At 40.6% G+C, this 23,968-nt stretch overlaps 2 protein-coding genes across 2 annotated transcripts in view; one reads left to right on the top strand and one right to left on the bottom strand.

Moving 5' to 3' along the window:
- Positions 1-1,611: 1,611 nt before the first annotated feature.
- On the top strand, positions 1,612-9,435 carry olfml3a (olfactomedin-like 3a; the record flags this gene model as incomplete). Its single annotated transcript, XM_083919732.1, has 3 exons — positions 1,612-1,722; positions 5,199-5,511; positions 8,651-9,435. The coding sequence occupies 3 exons, from the start codon at positions 1,612-1,614 to the stop codon at positions 9,433-9,435; spliced, it is 1,209 nt and encodes a 402-aa protein (XP_083775858.1).
- Positions 9,436-13,396: 3,961 nt separating this feature from the next.
- Positions 13,397-23,968, bottom strand: part of syt6a (synaptotagmin VIa) — a gene marked incomplete at its 5' end in the record, with an annotated part of 64,891 nt that continues 54,319 nt past the window's right edge. Inside the window, 4 exons of the mRNA XM_083919621.1 lie at positions 13,397-13,503; positions 15,086-15,236; positions 16,710-16,881; positions 17,933-18,053. Of these exons, the coding sequence (XP_083775747.1) occupies positions 13,432-13,503; positions 15,086-15,236; positions 16,710-16,881; positions 17,933-18,053 (516 nt within the window). The 3' untranslated portion in view covers positions 13,397-13,431. The remainder of the gene's footprint in view (positions 13,504-15,085; positions 15,237-16,709; positions 16,882-17,932; positions 18,054-23,968) is intronic.

The raw sequence follows: 23,968 nt of genomic DNA, 5'->3' as shown, positions 1-23,968 counted from the left end.
CTTCCTTACGTACAGCAGGAATGACTTCTGGACTGGAACGAAATGAGACTTTGGAGAGAGAGACTCAGCTGCAGCCAGTTACAGCAGGTTCACCAGAGGGAGGGCGATGAGGTTAAAGCACATCATTCACACAAAAACAATGTCACCGTGCACCTCGGGATCTCCTTGTTTACCGTTACCCTGCTAACCCCGGGTTTTATTGTCACAACGCTACGAATTGTGTGTTTTTACATCATCTTCCAGGCGCAGTCACACATGGGCGAGATAAACATTCGCCTCCCGTTTACTTCCATTCTGTGCGAGCAAAGTGACGGATGAAATATTCACGTCGAAGCAAATCCTCGTGGAGTTCTTCAACTGTTGAAGTGTGTTTTGCTATCTGAGAAGATGTTATTTCTTACTTGTATCTATATAGTAATTGTTGTGTGTTTATCTGTCTGAAACTGCGTTACTTGTGCTGCTGCTTGTCTTTGCCAGGACTCTCATGAAAAATATATATATTTTTTTATTTCAATGAGTATTTTTCCTGATTAAATAAAGGTTAAATTAATTTAAAAAAATAAAATAAAACTTTTGGTGAACTTTGACCACAACAAAATATTGCCCCGGCATGCAATTGTTCGTAAATTTCACATAAATGTGACCGCTCCTTAAACTGTGTGATTCACAAAATTGACAGCCTGGAGCCCTCACAGACTTACTGGGAACGCGCCCCACAATGGGAGATTGGGATTGAACCTCCGTCTCTCCCTCCAGCCACATTCCCACTTCCTCAGACCCCGTTCATTCTCATTCTCTACCTGTCACCTGCTCACCTGTTTTCCCTCGTTAGCCCTGCAGTATATAAACGACCCGTTTTCACTCGTTCCCAGCCAGATCGTCAAAGCTGCCAGGTTACCCATCCTTTGCTGTCCAGCCTCTGGACCTACCTGTCTGCATGTCTGCCAGAACTTCTCCCTTGCTCTTCCTGCTATACTGTGGGCTCATTGCTACTCTGTTGCCAGTAAGCTTCTTACTCTATTATACCTTTAATAAATCCCTGAACTGTTCCTGTCTTCTCGATTGTCTGAGTCCTCCTCCCTCTGTTGCCTGTAGTTACCGCCCGTGACAGGCGTCGTAACTAATTTAACTGCAGTATGTTACTCTGCTTTCCACAATTTTCCCCACGGACAATATGAATGTACCCTGCAGTTACCTTTGTTTAAGAAGTAGCAGTTGACACAGCTGTTTAATTGTGTGTCTGCACTGCCAGTTGTGTGGACAACATGTGCACCAAACACCAACGTGCACAGAGTTGAGTGCGGCACATTCACTTTTGGAGGACAGAGAGGGGTAAGAGGCACAAGGCTCCTCCCTGAGAGTTTGTGAAAACATTCCAGCAAAGTGAGAGCGGTCAAAGAATTGGAAACTCTCAGAGCGGCCTCCTACTTTGCTCTCTATCCTTCTCACCTCTTTGCACATGCAGTTACACTGTACACAGAGTGTTTGAAGGTTGAGTGAAGCTCGTGAGGACAGGTCTGCAGGGGCGACACAGCCAGGAGGGGAATCCCGAAGACGCATCTAAAGTCTGGACAGACAAAGAAACTTGCTGTCCCCATTGATCGGCTCACAATGAAGCTGGTGTTTGTCCTCCTTGTTTCCACTGCCTGGACTTTCACAGGAGCCCAGTATTACTACCAGGGGCTGATGGATTATCTGGAGAACAGGTTGTTGGCTATTGAGGTAAGAAGCGATACCCCTTTAAATGACTGATAATTGATCCATATACTGTAGTTTCCCATGAGTTATAAGTAATAGCACAGATCGGTCTGAATCAGAATCAGGTTTTATTGCCAAGTAGGTTTTCACATTAGCCTTGGTATGTTTGGTGCAGGACACTAAACATATAGAGAGAAAAGGAAAAAGTACTGCAAAAATCAAGAATTATAAGAAGAACATGGACAGAAAATTTGTCAAATATATATCTTTGTAAAATGAAAAGAATCTGCAAAAATATTGACCAAGAATTGTGCAAAAGTTCACAGTTTTGAGTATAAGAATAACTTCAATGTGCCCATAAAATGTGGGTTAACTTTATTGTCCCTGAGGGGAAATTTTTCTCGCAGCCAGTTAAAGACAGAACACAGTAATAAAATGCCTTAAATACAAATAGGAAACTTGTGTATGCCATCACTAAAACCATTGGCATCAGCCCCACTTAAATGGGAAACTAATGTAACATATTGAGTCAGAATGTCTGAAATATCAGTCAAAAATTATCATTAAAAATGTAAAAATACAACGTAATATTTTCGATTTTTGGATTACCTCTTTTATGTGAATTTAATTTCCACTAATGTAGTCCAATTAACACAATCTCTGCCCAGTTCATCAACTTTGCGGGGGCCTCTGCGGGAACATGCAACCTGCAGTTTCTGTCCAACAACATTAACAGAGCTTTGAAACAATGACACATCGAGCTCTTTGTAACATCCCAACATCCTAATGTGTACTTTGTGTTCTGCAAAGGTAGAATGAAGCCGTGCTACAACAAAGTGCCTGGAGGAAGGAATCAAATTACAGAGAGTTCAGTGTTGTGTTTTTAAAAGGAGGTTATGAGACAGCGTTGCTTTTGTAAGGGAAGACTTTTGTTGGCTTATGATATGAAATTTAAGAGGATTACATGTCTGGTTGCCTTGGTGAGTAATTGCAGTGAACTCTCATTAAAATGATTCTTTTAATGTATTCTTTTCGAGTATATTTTCAGAGTCTGCGCTTTTTCTTTTCACCCGCCGTGCTGCTGCAATGGTTAAAGCTGTTATCCGCATGAAATGTACCGTCTATTTAGAGCTCTTCGGCCCCCTCCCCCCCAAACACCCCCCCGTAGCGTCCCTCCAGTCTCAGTTCCAATATGCTGGTTTCGACTTCTGCACTGATACGAACACAGCAATTCATCAAGCATGTTTTCATTGAACTTTCATTTCCATTTTGACCACAGGCCCACGGCTAGCAAAGGGAGAAAATGAAACGGTGGCGAGGAGACAGTGGAGAAGCCCTCAGTTATTACATCTCACACTGAATAATTTACCTGTCACTGACTGTGCCAATCACTCCACTGAGAAACCGTATTCTGTTTGGTGATCATGCTTTGATAGAAACAGAGATAGTTTTTTTTACTCTCTGAGATATAGTCTGGTAGGCAAGGAAAGTAATGCTGTTTCTCCGCTGCATGATACGGCTCGACTCTACTCACTGTTTTTTGGTTTGTCAGTAGAAAAACTTGTGGCTTGTACCTGAGGCTTTTGGAATCAGCTCAGTGAGGTTTCAAAGCTCAGTCGATACTAAAAGGTGGAGTTAAAACCATGCAGACCTCTGATTGGTCCGAGACACATAATGCACAAACCCGCCATTTTTAAAACTGTCAATGGTGACCGTATTCTCATCAGCAGCTTCATTTGATATCTTATGAAAAGTTATACACAACAATTCGCATGAAGCCCTACGAAATTTGACATTCTATAGAACACTTTCGCTCAAATTTAAAACACCATCTCTAACGCCAGGTAAACAGTACTTGTCATCAAAATATATCAAAACATGACAATACATGACACATTTGAGTAGTGTTCTTTTATTTTAAACTGTGCCATGTCTAACAAATTGAAAGAAAAGCATCATAAGGGACCATATAAAAATGCTCCAAAATGACTGGAAAATTCTGACTTTGGGAACATAAAAATCCTAAAAAAAGAAGAAGATGGAAACTTGTTTTTTGGTCCACCCATGACTGGTGAAGGCACACAATTAAGACTTTCCCTGGGTAGAATCCCCCCAAAACCTACTTTACCTTCCATCCCTCTTGCTGGGTGAAAATCACCCTGTAGGAAAAAGTGTGTTTTGGATTAGGAAAACACCCATGCCATCAAAGATGTCAAAGACAATGAGGCTACCCAGAGACCCTCAGATTAATGCAGCATAATGACATTTACATAAATCATATTTGCTAGGGTGAAAACCACCCGGCAATGGTGTTCTAGGATTGACCCTGTGAAACAGCAACCAATATGTGACTGCGACAGTTGAGTTTAGATAATAAAAACATACCTGACAGTAGTTTTAAATGTAACGAGACTCAAGGAGCATGTATACATTGTATTTGGGAGAGTGACAAAATTGAGAAATTTTGGAGGGAGGTGATCAACATGACCATGAGGATTTTATTCGTAAATATATTCCACTAGACTCCGAGATGGCATTGTTTCATGTGTCCAAAGAAGGTGAGTTCATTCATTTTTCTTTATTGCAAGAAAAACGAAGGACAGCTCTTATTTTGAAATAAGACATGCTGCGCGCCTGCAGCTACAATTAGCATGTGGAACAAGAATATGGCACAATGCCTTAGAATACAAAGTAGATGTTTATGAGGGAATCTGGGAAGAAAAATAATGATTTAACAAAATGTGTGGTTATAGGAAAGGCTTCAGGAGGATTCTTCAGGACAGGATACCTGAGGAATCAAAGTACCGGTATAGGGGCCAAAAAGAGATGGAGGCATGTTTTGAAAAGTTGCTTGTATTTCTGCACTTTAGTAGAGGTACCATTGAATTGTACTATGTACAAACTGCTATTGTCATCATGTGCTCTCCATTGATTTTGGCTCTAAATGCTACAGAGATGTTAAGAGAGTGAGAGTTTGTTGGGGGGATGTTGTGTTTGTGAAAATAAAACTGGCAATGTAACAGAGGACATAACACTGCTGACGTTTGTACAATGAAAACCAATAAAGAAAAAAAAGTGAAGGTACTGAAACGACGGTTAGAAAAAATACTGTGGTTTGCCTTAGTGCTTCTGGTGAACGAACATTGATATCCCAGGTGTAAGTCCTGTATTTTGAGAGGCTTCCACCACAAGAAACCTCCTCCCTACTCAGATGATGCCGCTCTTGAATCACCTGATTTCCTCTGCGGATTATGTACAAATTACAGTGCATTCTTTTTTTTTTGTAGCTACATGTACGAACAGTTAATGAGGACAGCTAAAGATATAGTAACCAAAGATTTGTAAATGTCTTGAGACATGGTCAAGGCTAGGCAGTAACCTTGAATGGTTCAGGTTAGAAAATGGGGTCATATAACTAAACTGTGGAAAGTCACTGAAGAAAAAAACACTCGTCCTACAGATTATTAAAACACTTGTTTTGCTCTGCCCATGTCTGGTAGGAACGCATGCAGTTTTGGCACGAACAATCCCATCGCTACCACACAGAGCTGCTGGATTTCAAAAAGCTCACTGCTGAGGCCATGGATGGACTGAGGAATCAGCACAGCGTGATGTCCAAAGACCTGGAAGGGGCTTCGGTCCGGGTGAACCGGGTGGAGCGAGAGATGGACTACGTCGAGACCCAAACTGCTCCTCGGGCCTGTGCGAATAAGGCAGACAAGGTGTTGGAGCAGGGAGCCTGGGGGCTGGAGGAGAGCAGAGGAGAGGAAGAGGAGGGGGAAGACTGGGAGGAGCTGCAGTCCAGCGTCTCTGGTGAGCTGCGGGGAAGCACATACACACTTCAACCAAAAGTCCTCAGCGGGATTTCTGCGTTTGATCTTTCATTTTCATTCATGACGGAGCCCTGGCACAGTCAGAGCCTATGGGATGTATACAGGCTGTGTGTTCTTTGGTTAATTTTAGCATCACACGTCACACCAGCCTCTAAATCACAATTTCTGCAGAGTTGCTGTCTCGGAAAAGTCCTGCCTCTGGAAAATGGGGAAACAAACACAGTGTTGTTAAAAGTCATTTAACCGAGTGCTTTGAGTCAGTGGGCAGTCATGTTTTCCAGGAGAAATGTGGCTTGATGCAACTCATTTATATCAGCAGAGCCACACTCCCCCTTCTGCTGTTTGTGCACAGCATTTGTCTTTATAATCTTCACATCCCGAGGCGTGCTGCTACAAACAATACTGAGATGTAACTGCAACACTGAGTCTTTTACTTTGCACAATAAAGGGACTTAAAACCCGTGGAAAGACACATCACATCAGGCTTTACACGGCAGACTTCACCAAATGTGCACACGAAGCAAAAGATCTATATTTTTAATTGTTCCCAAAAGCTAAATCCCTGGGGATGAATCTGTAAATTCGTTTTCTACCATTTTTACCGACTCTTCTCACAAAACCAAATGAAAAAAGAATATTGATTTCTTTATTATTCACGCTGGCTAATACAACAATCAGTAACACATAATCCAAGAATATCATAAACGTTCTGCTCAGAATCATAATGCAAGTCATGCTCTCTTAATCAAGGGAGATTTTTCTCATTCAGATGCTTGAATACAAAGAATAATACGGAGCGAAGGCTTCTCTAGAACTGTGAAATCTCCTGTGCAAGCTGGAGCCGTGTGTCTGCAGAGAGGAGAGACAGGAAGCTGCCCTCAGGTCAGCAGCATTACTCTCCATGCTCATGTTCACTCTGCACACAGTGAACCATTGTCAAGTGACCCCAAACGAATTTTACTGCAAAGCAGAGACCTATTTCTGAGCATGATGTTCATTGAGCTCCAGGACACATCGGGGGGACATCCTTTTGTTCTTGCATTTTGGTGAAAGGACGGTATTAATCTCCATACTTTTTTACTGAGAGCATCTGCATGCTGCACTCATACCTCTCATTATGAGTCTGTGTGTGTTTAATTTCCCCCTGACTGCTTTGAATTCGCCTTAATTTGGAGAGCCTGATATTGACCGCTGCAGGCTGCTTGATGTTTTCTAAATGTTAGGTTGAGAATATACATTTCAGCTGAGGAATGGCACTTTAACACAAATCTAACATGCCAATGGAAGTAATTGTGCCAGCTGGGAGACAGAAATCTAAAGGCATTTTTTACAATTATATTAACTTCACACCTTTGAAATATCTTAATAAAAATGGTGTAACTGATTGACATGTAATTCACCAGATGTGCAGCACTGCTTTAATAGGGACGAATTATGCTCCTTTTTAGGTTCATACTTGTATTTTGGGTTTCTACTAGAACATGTTTACATGATTTAATGTTCAGAAACACATTATTTTTTTCATACTGTCCGTCTGAATATACCTGTATTCACTCTGTCTGAAACCCTCCGTTCAAGCCATAGCCTCAGTACATAGGGCGCCGGCTCTACAAGGTGAGCTAATGCGTGCCGCTCAATATGCTATTTCTATGGTCTGGTAAAGTTAAAACAATATTTGTGAGCTACTTTCTCTCAAAGACAGAAACTAGAGAAGAAAGTCATAGTAAAGTCAAGCATAAAGTCTGGAGCTGCTCCACAGACAATGAATGGGAGACTGATTTTGTTTGTGTTTGTTTTGTGTTCTCAGTTCTGAAACAGACAATGTGCCCATAAACTCAGAACATCCCTCTGGGCGCTCTGTGTCGTCTATAAAATCTTTCCCTATTCATTGTTTATGGAGCATTTCCAGACTTCATACTTGACGACTTTAACAAAGGGAGAGTTGTCCGTGTTTACTAATGTTCTTGAATTCTGAAAACCCAAATCTGATTTCCGTTTTTTTGTCCTTGACTGCTGTGACGCTTAAACTCCAGCACAAGAGTTCAGAGCAGTCCTCACTATAGAGCAAGATTTTAATCAAAATAGGCTCGTGCAAAGATGATTCATCCAGCTATAACCGCCTTCTTCCTAAAGCCTTTCCTTACTGCCTTCTCATTCTAGTGGCCTGAAAAGATATCCTTTAACAAGTAAGGGAAAATGTAGAGTGAGCGGGTCATTATAGCAAATTAAACCCCCGATGCAGGTCTTGAATCCCCCTGAAGGGGTTTAATAGTGATGGGAATTACAGCTCTGTGACGGGAGCCAGATCTCACGACTCCGTTCCTTTCAAAGAGCCGTTCTAAAGATTATTTTTTAAAATACTTTTTCCCCGGAGGCGAGGGATACTATTTAAATGCAAATATCGATAAGGCAAGGGTGTTTAAAAGGAGGTTTGGTGTGGGATCTTTGAACGCAACAATACAAGGAACGGCTCTCAAAAAGCAATTGGTTCTCTTCATTAACACCTAAAAAGCTGTTCATAAGCACCGTTTTGTTTTGAACGTCACAGCTCTTTAATCGGTTTAATACCCAGTATGACACACTTGCTCCAAATTATCTCGCTCATTTTACAGCTTTTTAAAGCTGCAGTAGGTAAAAATCCCCCCAAAATAATAATGAAAAACCCAAATTTGAAGTAGAGTGAGACCTCCTTTTGCAGCTGTGCCCTCTCTGTCTTGAGCCAATAGGAACTCTCTCTGTTTCTCTGAAAGGACCTGGGATTGACCAAAGTCTCCTTTCACGGAGTAGATTTCTAAAGTTGGAGGTGCAGAAGTCTAGTTTTCCCTCAGAACACATTATTACAAGATGATGAAAGATCATTATGGAAAAGAAACTTCCTACCTCAGGTGTAAGTCAATAATTTGACAGAAAATAATAGTATAAATAAAAGATTTTATGGATTGAGAAAAGGTCCTGCAGAGCCTGTGATTAGAGCTGCATCCTTAGCAGCGGTCAGCTCTTCAGAAATAACAGAAAGTATAATGCCATAATTGACCAATCATAATCGAGTATTCAATAGAAAGCTTGATGGGCGTAGCAACACTACAACAACCATCTCCTTGTGTTCTCTCTCACTGCAGAGTGTGTGGAAATCATCTCCTTCATCAGATCAGTGAAGATCCTGAAGAGAGTGGGCAGTCCCAAGGGCATGTGGACTAGAGACCCCAGGTCGTCCAGGCTTTACGTCTTTAACGGGACAACAGGAGATAGCGTCTACCAGTTCAACTCTGTGCAAGACTTTTCCCGCTCTCCTGGAGTCACCGGCAGCCGACAGATCACGCTTCCATCTGCGTGGAGCGGGTCTGGCAGCGCCGTCTATAATGGATATCTGTACTACATACAGCAGGAGGCTGATACAGACTTGCAGGTGGTCAAATACGACCTCATGAGTGGCTCGGTGATAGACGCCGCCATCTTCCCGGTGGAGAGCCACGCTACCGTTTACAGCCTCAACCCAGAAACTGTTGCGGACCTCGCAGCAGACGACGAAGGCCTCTGGTTGTTGTACGCCACCAGCGACAGTGAACCCAACATCCAACTTGCAAAAATGGACGCCGCCACGCTCGATATAGAACAAATCTGGGACACCAGGTGCCCGCGGGAGAACTCAGAGGCGGCTTTCATAGTCTGTGGGACCGTCTATGTCGTTTACAACACCCGCCTGGCTAGCCGGTCCCGAGTTCAGTGCCTGTTTGACGTCAACGACATGGTGATCAGCGAGGAGGCTCCCCTGATCTACTTTCCCAGGCGGTACGGCGCCCACGCCAGTCTGAAATACAACCCCGAGGAGAAACAGCTCTATGGCTGGGACGATGGCTACCAAATCATTTACAGACTGAGCATGAAGAGGAAACTCTTGGTGTGACAGCAGGGAAGTGGTGTTATGTTTTCAAAGTCAATGATAAAGGAAAGGAGCAGAACATTTACAAACGATACACCAAAGGTCTTTCAGTAGCCTGCAGACTCTGTCATTCACGGTGAATTTAATGCAAACCACCCATTTTTAAGTGAATCAAATAGCCTTTGAACTATTTTTTATTTATTAATTTCTATTCTTTTGTGTGTGATATACCAAAACATACATGAAAATGGCACTCAGTTTGTTAGAGGCTGTCAAGTCTGACTCACTGTGCCGTGTTTTTTTTGTCCTCCCCTCATTTAATTTGACCATTTGATCCAGAAGAAATCTCATTTCCCTTGTGCCTGTTCCTGCTTGTTAAGCCACCGGCTGTGTTGTCATTATATGCTGTGTATGTGTTATTGGCACAAAACTCACAACGCGGAGCCCATTTTTGCATAAGTCTTTTTAATCAAAGAAAAGAAAATCATGTCACAGAACTGATAACACACAACACCCCATGGGAGGGAAAAAAGCACTTTTTCTGCCGCTGATTTTCAGACTTGTTGAATGACAATTTGTGGCTGAAATGATGGCTGATATTTTTACTTTATTACACACTAGGTCACTCATATTCAGAGTCTTGATAATGATCTAGGAACTCATAATGAGGCTTTTGTCTCAACTAACAACTGTCGATGTCAATCACCAGAACATTTTCTCAAACATTTCTATTATTACAAATACAAAATGTTCAATAAAAAATTGGAAATTCAGTGCTATCATAACAGTTGGAAGGGATACAAGATCATATCAAGAAACATTACAATATTAGGCAAAGCTAGAAGGTCTTGAAACAGTCCATAAAGTGAGGCAATTCATCAAACTTCTACTATGAAAACACACCACACAGTCAGAGGAAATATATGACCTTTTGTAGAGCACATGTTTTTAAGAAAACAACCACTTGTTTCAACACTAAAATAACATATTAAAAATCTATGAATAATGCCATGGGAGAGGAAGTTCGACAACAAAACAACTGCAAAACAGAGGTGTTGGAGGAGTGTCGACGCAATGATGGATTATGTCAAGCACGAACGATGATGCACTGACTCATTCTCGCTATAACAAGTTCCAATTAGAGAAATGCCACTGCTCTGTAGATGCTGACCTGTCCGCCCATCAGCTGCCCCTGTGCTTTCATCACACACACACACACACACACACACACACACACACACACACACACACACACACACACACACACACACACACACACACACACACACACACACACACACACACACACACACACACACACACACACACACTGAGATACTAGACAGCTCACCCTGGGTACCAATGAAGGAAATGGCTAAAACAGATCCGCATGCTGAATGCATCTGCTCATGTCTTGATGTCTGGCCCCCAGTTTCACGAGCTCTGTGATATATGGCGTGTTCGTTGTACAGTATTTTGAGCTGTAGTATCACTTGTCTTCTGTTGCTGAACGAGGCACCAGAAGTCCAGTCCGGTCTAAGCCACGACCAAGAATGTTGTCATATATGATGCTATTCAGTAAATGGTCCTCATATCGAGAAGACGCCGTACAAGCCGTGCCAAATATAAACTGTGCATGTTACCTGGGAGTTCTCTCGCCTGATATCATGCTGACTCTGTAGCTCAACATTTCCAGGCCTGAATGTACTGTTGCTATCTATGCTTTCCAATTACAGCAAAACAAAACTACTACAACTAATACCAGTGGGTTAGCTGGAGGAAAAATTATGTAAATAGCAACCAAATTATGTTTTACTCTCATCACAAAGATGTTTGGAACCACCATTATGGTTTTTTATTTTTATTTAAGCTATTAATGCATTACTTTTTTTTCTTTTGAACGATTATAGCATCAGTTATAAACAGCAATCCAGGCTTTAAAGAGAGAGTTTGGGTTTTTTGTAGTGATGTTTTATGAGGTACTTCAACACAGTCAGTGTATTTCCTACAGTAGATAGTAGTGTGCGTTCGGCACACTCCCAGTTGGGAGACAAACAAACAAACTTACCGATCTAGGCAGCGGTAGACCAGCAACTCCTGTGTTCTGAGGTAAAATAACTGTTTTTGAAAATGTAGTCTGGTGGCTTTGAAGAGAGCATAGAACAGCTTTAGTTCAGACTGTTTTTTTTTAAGGTGGCTAAAATATGTTTAACTGTTGCCCCCAACCACAGCATTACATTTCTTACCTTTTTATACCTGCTTCTCTAAACCGGGGGGGTTGTCGACCACCATCTACTGTAGGAAATACACCGACTGTGGATCGAAGTGTCATATATCACCACTTCAAAAAAAATCCAAACGATCCCTTTAAGTGACTGAAAAGAGAGCAAATAATATATAGGAACCCATTAAAGGGATTATACTGGTGCAAAGAAATCTGCTAGAACTCGCTTTTTCTTAATCACATCAAATGTCTTCAGAAATAACCAATTTACCATGTGTGCAGATCAACCATCTGGATGCCAAGTCCTCACACACGTTCCCCCTGCACAACAGTGTGATTAATGACAGGATAAACATCACGATAGTTTCATGTTTCTAAGTTCAAAAGACGAATATGTTCACCATTTTCAGAGTTTTCTCAATCATCACCACCAACAGAGCTACAAATATTCAAAATGTCTGTTTTTTTTTTTTAATCTAACCATGTATTTTCTGGTTTTCTTAGAAAAACAAAACATACATACGGCTGTACATGAAACTATACACATCCACCAAAATCTGCTTGGAAAAAAAGAACAAGAGGAGACGAAGAAGTGCTTTTAAACAGAGTTTTTGTCTGAAGGAAAACAAGTGTATGTATCAGTTTTCATTTGGAAGAAATGGATGAGAATTGCTCAAAAGCAAACATGAAGAAGGAGGTAAGGGTGTGTAAAGTGTGCTCACAAGTTTCCACAGAAACATCTAGAGTTCCTGTCAACATTTTATACCTTTTTTATTTTTAGTTTGATAAGCTATTTGTGCCCTTTGACAGGTAATTTAAACCTTGTATTTTTTGTATCGAAAAAGACTGAAAAAGTGGTTTTATAATTAAAGATTCATCATATACTGTGGCCAATTTGCTCTTGTGTGAATACCAGTTATCATGCTATTCCTTCTTCTCTGTTACATAAAACTTCTTGTCTTTGCTGCTCATGAACGCCAAGTTGAGAATATTTTAGCTTCAGCCCGATCCAACCTCTCCTCAACACGCTGCAGATCAGATAATTGCTTATGTTATTCATGAAACTGGAAGTATGGAGAACTCAGCTGGAGCTTTGAAATTAATTTCAGTTTTGCTATTCTTCACAAACAATAACGACGAACGGAGCAGTTTAACATCTAATAGTTCCAAAATGCTACAGTCCAATATCGGTTTTATGCTAATACAGCACTTTAAAATTCAATGAAAGAGAGAGAGAACTGGAGAGTTTAGAAATTGCTTCAGATCCAGTTTAAGTCTCTTTTTACACCCCGGACGTGTCCTCTGCTGTGAAACCGCCGCTGCTCTCATGGAGCAATATCCAAGTTTTTCTATCAAAGGGTTTGCAGCACATAGCTGAATCTTCAGTGTTTGGAAAGTCTCCATGTGAGGACGTCCGTTCACCTCAGCTCGGACAGCTCAATATTAAATGTCTGCAGACTGAATGTCCTGCCAATCTTTTCTGAGGACAACGAGAGCAGCTCTGGGCCATCACAGCACCCACATTTCAACCCTAAAACCTGAACAGACTGCGCTTCACACAACTAACTGACTTGACAGTGGTCCTAGATCAGTTCTTGGGAGTGCTTGAGGAAGGAAGGGACGTGAGAGACAGAGAGAGAGAGAGAAAGAGTGAGAGAGGGAAAGAGTGAGAGAGGGAAAGAGTGAGAGAGGGAAAGACAGTGGGGTTGTGTTTCTCCTCCATCAGACAGACAGGAAGTGGATCGGCAGGAGGGAGGAAACCCCCTTCTGGGCTGCTGGGTCACAGGTGGCTCTGCTCAGGGACTTGCAGGGGGTCTGGGTGAAGGGCAGGAACCTTGGCTGTCAAAGCTGGCTGTCCTTGCCTTCCACTGCAGGACACACAGACACAGACAGGAAGTGATTCATAACACATGCTGCTTTTTCTTTTTTCTTTATACAGCAATGTCACTCTCACTTTCAACACAGGGGAAATATCAGCAGGGGTGTCAGTGTTCCAGAAATATATGAAAAATGTGTGTTTTTCTTTAATTTCCCCATTTTTTATGACAGGAAATATGAAATAATAATACATAATAATAACAAGAGGCTTAAGGTACTCATTCAAGGAACATAGACTCAATCTAACAAAGATCTGCACATTACAATCCCATCAAAAACACAGACGCAATGTACCAGCATCAAGATCTTTACATTATTGAAATAACAACAACAAAAACATGTATCCCTTTTGCCCTTTAGCTGCAGAAAAGAAGGAATACATTGATAAACAACTCGGAAAGATGGGTAAGTTAAAAAAAAAAGTTTCAAACATATATATTATTTGAAAAAAATCTGCAATAAAATAGAAGAACAATGTTAAGGGGGACATTCTGAGCCTTAGTAATTAAAAAAAATATATCTATTTAAAAGTACACGAAATTAGTTCATATTAATGTATTTTGTCACAACAAAATGTTGTCAAAACAAATGTTTTTCAGGCAAGTTTTAGAAATATGAGGAGCGTCTAAAAAGATTTCTACGCTGATTTACGGACGTTACTCGCGATGGACATCGGAGATAATGGTATCTCCAGAAAGTGTAAGGCACGCTAACTTTAAACAAATGTGTATCATGTGTGTGTGTTAAAATTAGACCTAGTTATATAGATTTATGACGCAAGTGGCCGACCTTAATTCCCCTGGGCTGTTCTGTTAGCCATTGCTGCTGCAACTGGTAAATGGTAAATGGACTTGTACTTATATAGCACCCTCTAGTCTACTCAAGGCGCTTTCACACTACTTTTCACATTCACCCATTCACACAGACGTTCACACTGATGGCAGTGGACATCTACACACCATCTCATCTAACCATGCACACCACATTTACACATACATTTTTGCATCTCTATGGGCCTGTTAGCATTTAGCTATTTAGTCATGTTGTTTGGGGTCCTTTTGTGTCGTTTTGCACCTGCGTATCGACATTTTGTTGTTGTTTTGCATCTATCTTTAGTCATGTTGCATCTCTTTGTGGTAGTTTTATGCCTAATGTTAGTAATACTCTGTGTGCTTGTGGTCACTGTGGGTCACTTGTAGTCATTATGTGTACGTTTTTGTTCATTTTCTGTCTATTTTCAGTCATTTAGCTTCTCTTTGTGTTTTGCATCTCTGTGCGCCTTTAGCGTCTATTCATAGTCATGTTGGGTCGTTTGTAGTTGTTTTGAGTATGTTTGGGATCATTAAGCGTATTTTTAGTAAGTAAGTGGTAAGTGTAATTTTCTGCAACATTTTGACCCTATGGCCCCCTGAGCCTGTCCCCGGTAGGCCCGTTCAGTAATCCATCCGTCTTCCTTACGCTCTAGAGCAGAGGTTTCAATCAAAAATAAACATCTAAGCCCCTGAGTCTTCTTCCTCCACGATGACCACGTACAGAATACTCCTTTAAAAATGCCTCAAGTCCCAAACCTACCTCTTTCTCAGACTTCTTGGACTCCAGCAGGGGGTGCCAGTGTGCAATTGGCTTGCGTGGATAAGCCAGCATTTCGTTCCAGTGGTCCCTGCCAAGTCCTTCTGCATGGCATCCAACCCTCATCACACCAATGATCTCATTATGACCTACCCTGAGGGGACACACACATACTGTATGGATTAATCTGACTTAAGCTGAAAAGACATCCCATACATCAAATTGGGTTTTTTTTCTAATTGCAAGAAGGGCATTTTGTAATAAAAGGAGACACAAATCTTAATCTGGATGTCCTGCCGATTGATACAGTGAAGTGCATCTGATTGTCTCTGTGACACTAGAATTGACTCTCAGGAAGGACATTAACAATGTCTGAAGTGAGAATGAAAGCCTCTATTATTAGCACAACCGGATTTAGTCTAGCGTGAGAGCAGTCAATGAAGAAAACACAAGAGGCTCGGTTTCCAAAAAGTGTCTGCTCCTTTTATACAACACAGAAAAAAGTGACCTTTAACAGGCATGTTCTCATTCTGTCAGCTGTCCACGCTGCTTCTGCTTCTTCCCTTTCCTGTTTTAGCTTCACATACTGTAAAGGTGCACTCTTTTTCTGAAGAGCTACAATTTAAAATTGAGGAATATAAATCAGACAAAAAAATTGAACTTTTCAGATGATATCTAGTTCTTGTTGTTGAAAAATGCAGGAATCTATGAAAATGCTTCATGTTGAAAGTTTAACTACTAGACATAAGATGTCTAATGTATCACTGAAAAGTTCATTCTGAAGGCCTTTTCCACACTTTAGGGCCTGACAAATAAACAACACCAAAATGCAAAATGCTCGCTCGTTACAACTTTGTCCTCCATTTATATCTCTTCTTAAGACAAACCTTTTTTGAATGAGCTCCTACTTAATTAACTCTTGGGTATGTATGCCTTTTAATCAATCCTATAGTTTATGCATTGTTTGTTTTATTATCTTTTTATAACAGCACTTTAGCTGTACTTTCTACCTATATATATGTGATGTGATGTCGCAACTTTGTTCCTGGTTTGAATCCCGTGTCCGAGTGGGTTTTCTCTGGGTTCTCCGGCTTCCTCCCACAGTCCAAAGACATGCAGGTGTTAATTGATGACTCTAAACTACCCGTAGGTGTGAATGGTTGTCTGTCTCTGTTTGTCTCTATGTGTCCTGTGATAGACTGGCGTCCTGTCATGGGTGTACCCCGCCTCACGCCTGATGTCAGCTGGGATCAGCTCCAGCCCCCCGCGACCCCCGATAGGGACAAGCGGTTGAAGAATCCCGCCGGCTAGTTTAAAGACACAGTTTCTGTATAAGGGCTGTGTGCATTTCTCTGTGGATTGGTCGTTTAATAACTGTCACAGTATTTATATGGCACCTGGACCAGCTTTATGATTTAAAAAAAAAAAAGACATGGAAATTCCCTTTTTCAACGGTGAGCATAATTTAACCACACATTTTAAAGCAGACTACTCTGCACAAGTGAAGTAACAATTAGCATTAAAAACAATAGCATTTTTCAGTGGAGGGGGAGTTTTAATTTTCTTCAACATTTTATTGATTATCCTCATCTGTTGGTTTCAGATAAAATGCTTGTTTTGCACTTACAAGTCGTAGTCCATGACAGAGATGTGCAGGCTGACATGGTCCATACTGTCTGGGGGGATGTCAAAGATGATGGCCTCATTGTAGGTGGGATTCAGAGTGTTCTTTTTTATGCTCGTCTTCTTCTTTTTCAAACGTCTCCCGTCACATATGAGCGACACTTTGACATAGGGATCTAATCAGTGAGAACAAGAAGGACAGGAAAGTGGCTTTATCTAAACAAGTGCTGATGATTAAATCGTATCTCATGTTTCACGTTATCCATCTTTCCTAGCAAACTGCCAGAGCAATAATTAGCAGGAAGATCAGGTTCTTGGGATTCGTTAAGAACAGAGCTTTTACAAATGTTTGCCTTGACTACTAAAACATCTTCAAAGATGTTCTTGAAGATAAAGCCATCAGTGGTCTATTTCAGCACGCTGTATGTGTGTATGTGTGTGTGTGTGTGTGTGTGCGTGTGTGTGTGTGTGTGTGTGTGTGTGTGTGTGTGTGTGTGTGTGTGTGTGTGTTTCTAAGCATTAAAGTAACCCCTGGAGGACCTGGCATCAGTAATGTGCATAAAAGTAGATGAGTCAACGGCTCGAGTAAACACAGTGCGTGAGAGGCCATAGATAGCTTAAACAGCATGACTGAAAAAGCTTCATGATGAATGATTTTAATCTTCATCCAATGTATGATTCATTGTGCCACGTTTTTGTTAGTTGTAAAGCATCCTTAATCTATAAACAACAAACAAGAACGCTTGCTTTGCAGCCTAATATGCTCAAAGGCACAATTTGATAGCTACGGTTTAACGAGGCACAGATTGAAAAAATAGCTTTAAAAAAACTCAGGGGATTAAAATTGTGACTCATTAAAATCTTGAAATGTCATTGAACATGGGTGGAAAAACTGTCACATTCACTCTGAATTACAGCTGAACCCTGGCATTTAATGCCCAATAAATGTCACATTTTAAAAGTGATATCAGTATTGTAAGGAAAAGGTGGAATGGAAAAGTGGCTCTTACAATGAACAGGCTGCCTGCAACTGTTTGCTGACAAAGTCTTAATATTGCAAAGTCCTGAATATTAATAACTGCTGAACGCAGCAGTAGAGACGGCCCTCCACTGTTTGTTCACTTTATCTGACAAGCTTAGTTATTCTAAGCGGGATCATTCATTTTGAGCCACTGCAACTGTAAGTGAATCACACATGAGCACGCACAAACACAAACAAACGCACACCTGAGTATCCAGTGATGTCCATGGCCTTGAGGTTCCTGCACTTGATGACAGTAAGTGTGAGTCTGCCTGCGGTAGGCAGGTAGCATAATGAGAACATGATCTCCCCAAGGTCAACACTTTCCTGTGGAAAACACACACACAAGCAAAACATCTCTTTCAGTGTCATGCTTTCATTGAACGCAGTTGCTTGATGATCCACACTCCTGTATAATAAGTGTCTCATCCTCAAGGTTCTGGGATCAATACTGTATGTTGTTTATGATCTATTTTATGGAATAAACAGTCAGTGAAGCAGGCAGTAAAGGCCAGAGGTGGAATAACTACTCTGATATTTCACTTAAGTGAAAGAAGCAAAAAATACTACAGTTTAGAAATTCCGTCACAAGTAAATGTCCTACATTCAAACTCTTGCTGAAGTTTAAGTACAAATATAATAGTACTCATGCGAAACGGCCCATTTCAGAATAATATATATTATAAACTGGATTATTATTAATGGTGCATTAATGTGTAAATCACTTTACTGCAGGGCTCCACAGTAACTTTTAAAAGTGGTTGCCAGGCTGGCAACCAGGCATCGGCTTTTAGTTGCCAAAACTGAAAATACGGTTTCCATTTTCAGTCACCTTTTATTGTCAGTAATTAAGATATGCAGTTACATCAGCTTAATGCAAATGTGACATAAAAGACCCAAAAAGGTCAAAGAAAAAAAGTTGAATTTTTCACCCCCAGAGAAAGAACTTTATTTGCCTCACCATTGTTTTTTAAAACAAATGCCTGTGAGTAAAGTGATAAATGTGCCGACACAGATGCAGCATTTTCATGTGCAGTGTTGTCTGGTTCCGGTTCTACATTTTGCTGTTTGCTGTTCCTATTTCTTTACGTTTTATGCAACTAATGGCAACCAAATGCCAATAATTGGTTGCCAGTGGTAACCTGGCAACTGTTACTGTCAAGCGTTGTTTTAATGTTGCATCTGGTAAAGGTTAATCATAATTTATAATTAGATTTATATTTTGTATTAATAATCTGAAACTGCAGTTCAGTCAAATCTCAAGGTTGTATTTAAGTGCAGTTCTTGAGCAAAATGTACATTCCTGGGTTATTTGTTATCCCTCTTAATCTCTGTCATGAAAATGCAGAAACGTGGTCAGTTTTACGGTGGCCTCTTGTTTACAAAAGTAATAAAATCCAATTCTCACAGTTGAGACTCTAAACTACCTAATTAGAGTGCAGACGACACACAAAGGTGTAAACATAAAATAGTCAATTTGATGCAAAATAGTGAAACGTCTCTATTTGCATTTTTTGGCTTGAAAAAACTGCTTTAAGAGTTTGGTAACTTTGCTTTTAGATCAGGCAGCAGGAGGGATGCAAGCATATGAGTTGTGTTCAAAGGCAAATTAATAATATGTTGTTTTGTTGAAATGTTGTAACACAGGACAAAACAAATCATAAGGTCCACTCAAAATAAAGAGAGAAATACTTTGACATTTTGAGTGACAGTTTCTTGCAGATATTTAGACGAGAAGATTGATACAACTGAAGAGCTTAGCTTAGCTTAGCTTAGCATTAAGAGTGAAAGCGGGGGAAACAGCTCGCCTGGTTCTGTCGACCTAGGAGGTCGGCCGCTAACGAGCCAATAAGTTTTCACTGTTTATTCACTATGTGTGTTTGTAGCTTACCATCAACTTCTGTCTCGCAACTCTCTGCAAACAGTTCCCCCTTTGTGAAGCTCATGCTCCAACAGAGGAGGTTTTAAGTGGAGGGTGCAACAAGGCTAATAAGCAAACAGTTGTTTTTCCATTTCTGTGACTGTTTTAGAGGTGCTGAATTCACCTTTATTACATCCATTTTACTGACAAAAGTCATGTCAGTGTGTGTTTTTAAATGTATTGTTGATCTCTGGGAAAATATCAGAAATGTTCTTTTTTATCTCCGCTGGCTGGAGGGGCGTGAAAGTGCCTGGGTGTCTGATTGACAGCTGCTAGCAGGCAGCCGGTACACCACAGGGAACATGTCATGATCAGAAAGCATGTTGTTAGTGGTATTTTAGAGTGAGGTCCACACCACCATTTAAATGGGCCAAAGTGACATTTGTAGGTGCATTCACAGGTCGATGCTGAATAGCTAAGTAGCTATTTTGCCCACAAGCTGACGTCAACAGTGGACTTTTTTTGTAAATGTTTGTTTGAATGCTCAATCAACAAGTTAGGGTGCAGGACAAGAAGTGTGTTTGTGCATGTAAGTTAGATAAGTAGGAGACTTAGAGTCTGTTGCTCTTGTGTTATAGACTGTAAAAAATAATGGATGTATTGAGGCTTTTGGGCCTGAAAAGTGAAGCCAGTGCTGGCTCCAAAAAGAAGTCCGATTTTACAGAAGTCAATTAGAAAATGAGCCTACTTCTCAATGGATTTAGTTAACATTTTCCTAATGAGTTTATGGTCATGGCGTTCAATTTGTAACTGGCCCCATTTAGAGTCAAATAGATAATAAAGTAGGGGATGCTTCAGGGTGGGGCTCTACAGAGACCTGTCAATCACGATAGAGGCTTAACCATTCATACCCACAGTACTGTGTTCATTAAAATACTTGTGAACTTGTTTTTGGGTGTTGTGTTATCTTTTTGGGACTTTGACCCTCTGCCACTTCTTCAGTTGACAACATTACATTTTGGTCTGGTAAAATAAGGGAAACTGCCACTTTTCAACCGGCTGCCTGTCACTGCAGTACATGCAGATGAATGGCACCAGCACCAGGAGCTCCCTGCTCACCTGGCAGCAAAAGTCCACCAGAGTAGACAAAACCCTTCTTTCCAGTCTTTTTGCTAAGCTAAGCTAATCACCTATGCACAGGTATGTAACTGATCTTCTTATCTAACTTTCTTGATGACTTAACTGAATCAGAAATAAGCCTACAGGCCTCACCACCATTATTATAGAGCTATTAAAGTGAGACAAGAAGGTCAAACAACTGGGCTTCACTTCAAGTCCTCGATGTTATTAAGCTGTCAGTATCTCTTTGTACTAATTTGGTTTATTTCTGAAATTATGGCCGACTTCTCTGTCTACCCTTCTGCCAAAAAAGGGAATTTAGCTATTCTCCTTGCAGTTTTCATTACATTATTTATATATATATATTTAAAAAAAAAAACATAAATTCTGATTATGTTTCCAGATGCTCATCATCACTCAAGACAGACAATTAAAACAAAAACAGAGAGGAAATCAAATTCACAGCTTGGTAGTTCAACATAACCGAACCTGAATTACCCACAAAATCAAAGTGAATGAGTCTTAGAAAAAGCATACCTTGCATACTGAAATATTTGAGCTAATGAGGGTCCTGTTATCTGCCTCATGTGAGTTCTTAGCCCCATCCATAAATAGTATTAAGGTGGTATGGACCCTTAATCACTCTGAATCAGCTGAGAATCCTACTGATTGGCAAATCCCCACAAGTCTGTCTGAGCACTGCAGTCTTAACGTCTCTTCACACATACAGCTGCGATTTGGCTTTCTCTGCTGAGGAAGTGAGTGATTTCCTTTGAAGGGTGTGAAGGTTTAGCCATAATGGGAGAGAGCACAGCAAAAATGTCAAGTGTTGTAAAAGCATGAAGTGACACTTTGATTGTCCTTGTAGAAACACAGGCTGTTCTGGTGCCAGTCAGTATCATCTGTAGCGCATTAATCATATTTTAGCCACGCTAGCGACAAAGCTCCAGGGATGTCAGTGTGCCGATCGGCCATCAGGTCATTTGGCCTAGGCTGGAACATCTATATCTATAATTATATATGACATCTTGTTCAGACATTGATGGTCCCCAGTGGCTGAAGCACACTGACTTCCAAATCCATCTACCAAATGGATGGGCACCAGACTTTGTACAAAAACAGTCGACGGTCACAAGAATATATACAAATAATTTTGGCTATCCCCTTAAGCGTCCTCTAGTGCCACAGTGAGGTTGAAATTTACGGCTTTTTGTGAAATATCTCAACAGCTATTGGATAGATTGTGGTCATCTATAGGGAAACCCAAGACTTGCAAAAGTCTCAGATGTTAAAGGTTATGCAGTGATCTAAAATGGTTATGGTTAGATGGTTAATGTTAGCCACTGACCTCGAATGGTTAAGACTAGTATATGTCATTGAGAGGCAAGTCTTGCGAGAGTTAACATAAAGACTCATAATCATGTTTGAATCGCCGAAACACCTTATAAAACCAAGTGTAAAGAAGGCCTTAGTCTGTCAAGTGATTTCCTTATTACTCAGTGACTGCATTTACATTTTCATTGCTTTTTTTATTACACTATGGCTGCCTTATTACAGAGAATGATTTTGTCTCAGTTTTAGTCACTTTCACATGCTAAAAAATCTCCTCGATTTATGCCAATGATTCGTAAGTAAAAACCTTCCTAAAAGAGTTTGTTCAGATCGAACAGACATGGGAAATAGTCTGAAGTCAATAGGTACACTGCTAGTCCTCCAGACTTCTTATATTAGTGCTAAATTGGTGGTATCTAGGATTATCTCCTTGGTGTATGAACTGAGGAAAGCTAATGGATCTTTTCTGTTACACCCCTTCTCCCTCTGCTAAATACTGCCATCTCTCCCACTCATTAAGAGTTAACAGTGTTTATAAAGCAGCATCTTTATCTTACCCAAAGCTTACATTACGCTACACTTTGTGTTTGTTTTTTGTTTCCACTGAAATGTACCATCTGTGCATTCTTTATGTTGCCAGTCTGCCATTTAATGTGAGCAAGAGATTTTGTCATAAAATCATTTGGTGGTTCAATAAAGTTTGGGAGCCAAGGAGAGGGCGGCCTGCTTTTCTGCCTCCTAAGCAATAACGTTGAGATTATTGAACAACCTTTAAAGAAGCTCAAGTTCAACAACCGGAGGAAGGGAAAGTCTCAGATAAAAGAGCTCTCTGGAGGTGATAAAAGTGATGAGGGCACTAAGATGCTAGAGACAAGGAACACCTCCTGAAAATGGCCTTTGGACATTATCAACAAGTAACAAAGCCGACATAAAAATAATTGCATGAGTGATCTGTGAGTCAGAAATATCCTTTAATGTTTGAGATGTTAACCCCTTGTGACTGCAGCCAGACCCTTTTGTATGTGACAATTGTGTTTTTGTAGGAGGAAAAACTTAACATGCAGTTTAAAAACACGATTATAATCGGGTTAAGGGCATACACCGGTTTCTTAAACACCATGTAAACACCATACCCCGGGTAAAATCGGAGTTCTTATACCCCGGTTAATAGACCTAGATAACTCCTTCAGTTTCCCGATTATTCGCGTAAACAGCGTTCTCGGAAATAGAATAAGCCAGGAAGCAACGGCGCTGAAAACAATGTGAAAAAACCAACAACAATAGAGCGTTACCTTTTAACTGAGGGAGGACTTCTCAACGGAAAGTAACATCACTACCAAGAAGAATTCGTAATTCTGTCTAAAAGTTGGCCTTATTCAGTCCAGCTGTACGTCGGCAGAGCACCACCTACTGTATTGGAGGTTGAGTTACTCCGTCATTTTCCCATTCAACCCCAGCTCATGTATACGAGGGGAACTTCAATAATCCGACCGTTCCCTAAACTGATGCAAAGCCATTTTTGGGTTACTATTGTGCATGTAAACACACTGATCTCTCTTTATAATGTATTTAATGATAATGCATTTCTAGAAATTTGATTCACAATAAAGGGCTGTAGCCAGGATTTTAATTTCCTTAATGCACCACTTACCTCTCTCAGAAAATGTTGGCGAACACTAAAAAGAAAATAGAAAGTTCACAGCTGAATTACATTTTCTTTGAGTTTTATTTGGCTACTATTGGACTGAGAGCCCGCATTCGTTTGCCTACTTGCCTTTTTCTGAAAAGTGTGACACAGGCTACTTCCAGATTATCTGTTTGGACAAACCACAAAACTTGAAGTGTTCGACTAGCACTAATTGGAATATGCTAGGCCTGTGCTTGAGCTAGCATTTTATGTTAGAAAGTGAACATAGTCTAGACACTAATA

The sequence above is a fragment of the Echiichthys vipera genome, assembly GCF_963691815.1.
Source record: "Echiichthys vipera genome assembly, chromosome: 9".
Lineage (NCBI taxonomy): Eukaryota > Metazoa > Chordata > Actinopteri > Perciformes > Trachinidae > Echiichthys > Echiichthys vipera.
This window is presented reverse-complemented; position numbering and strand designations above follow the sequence as displayed.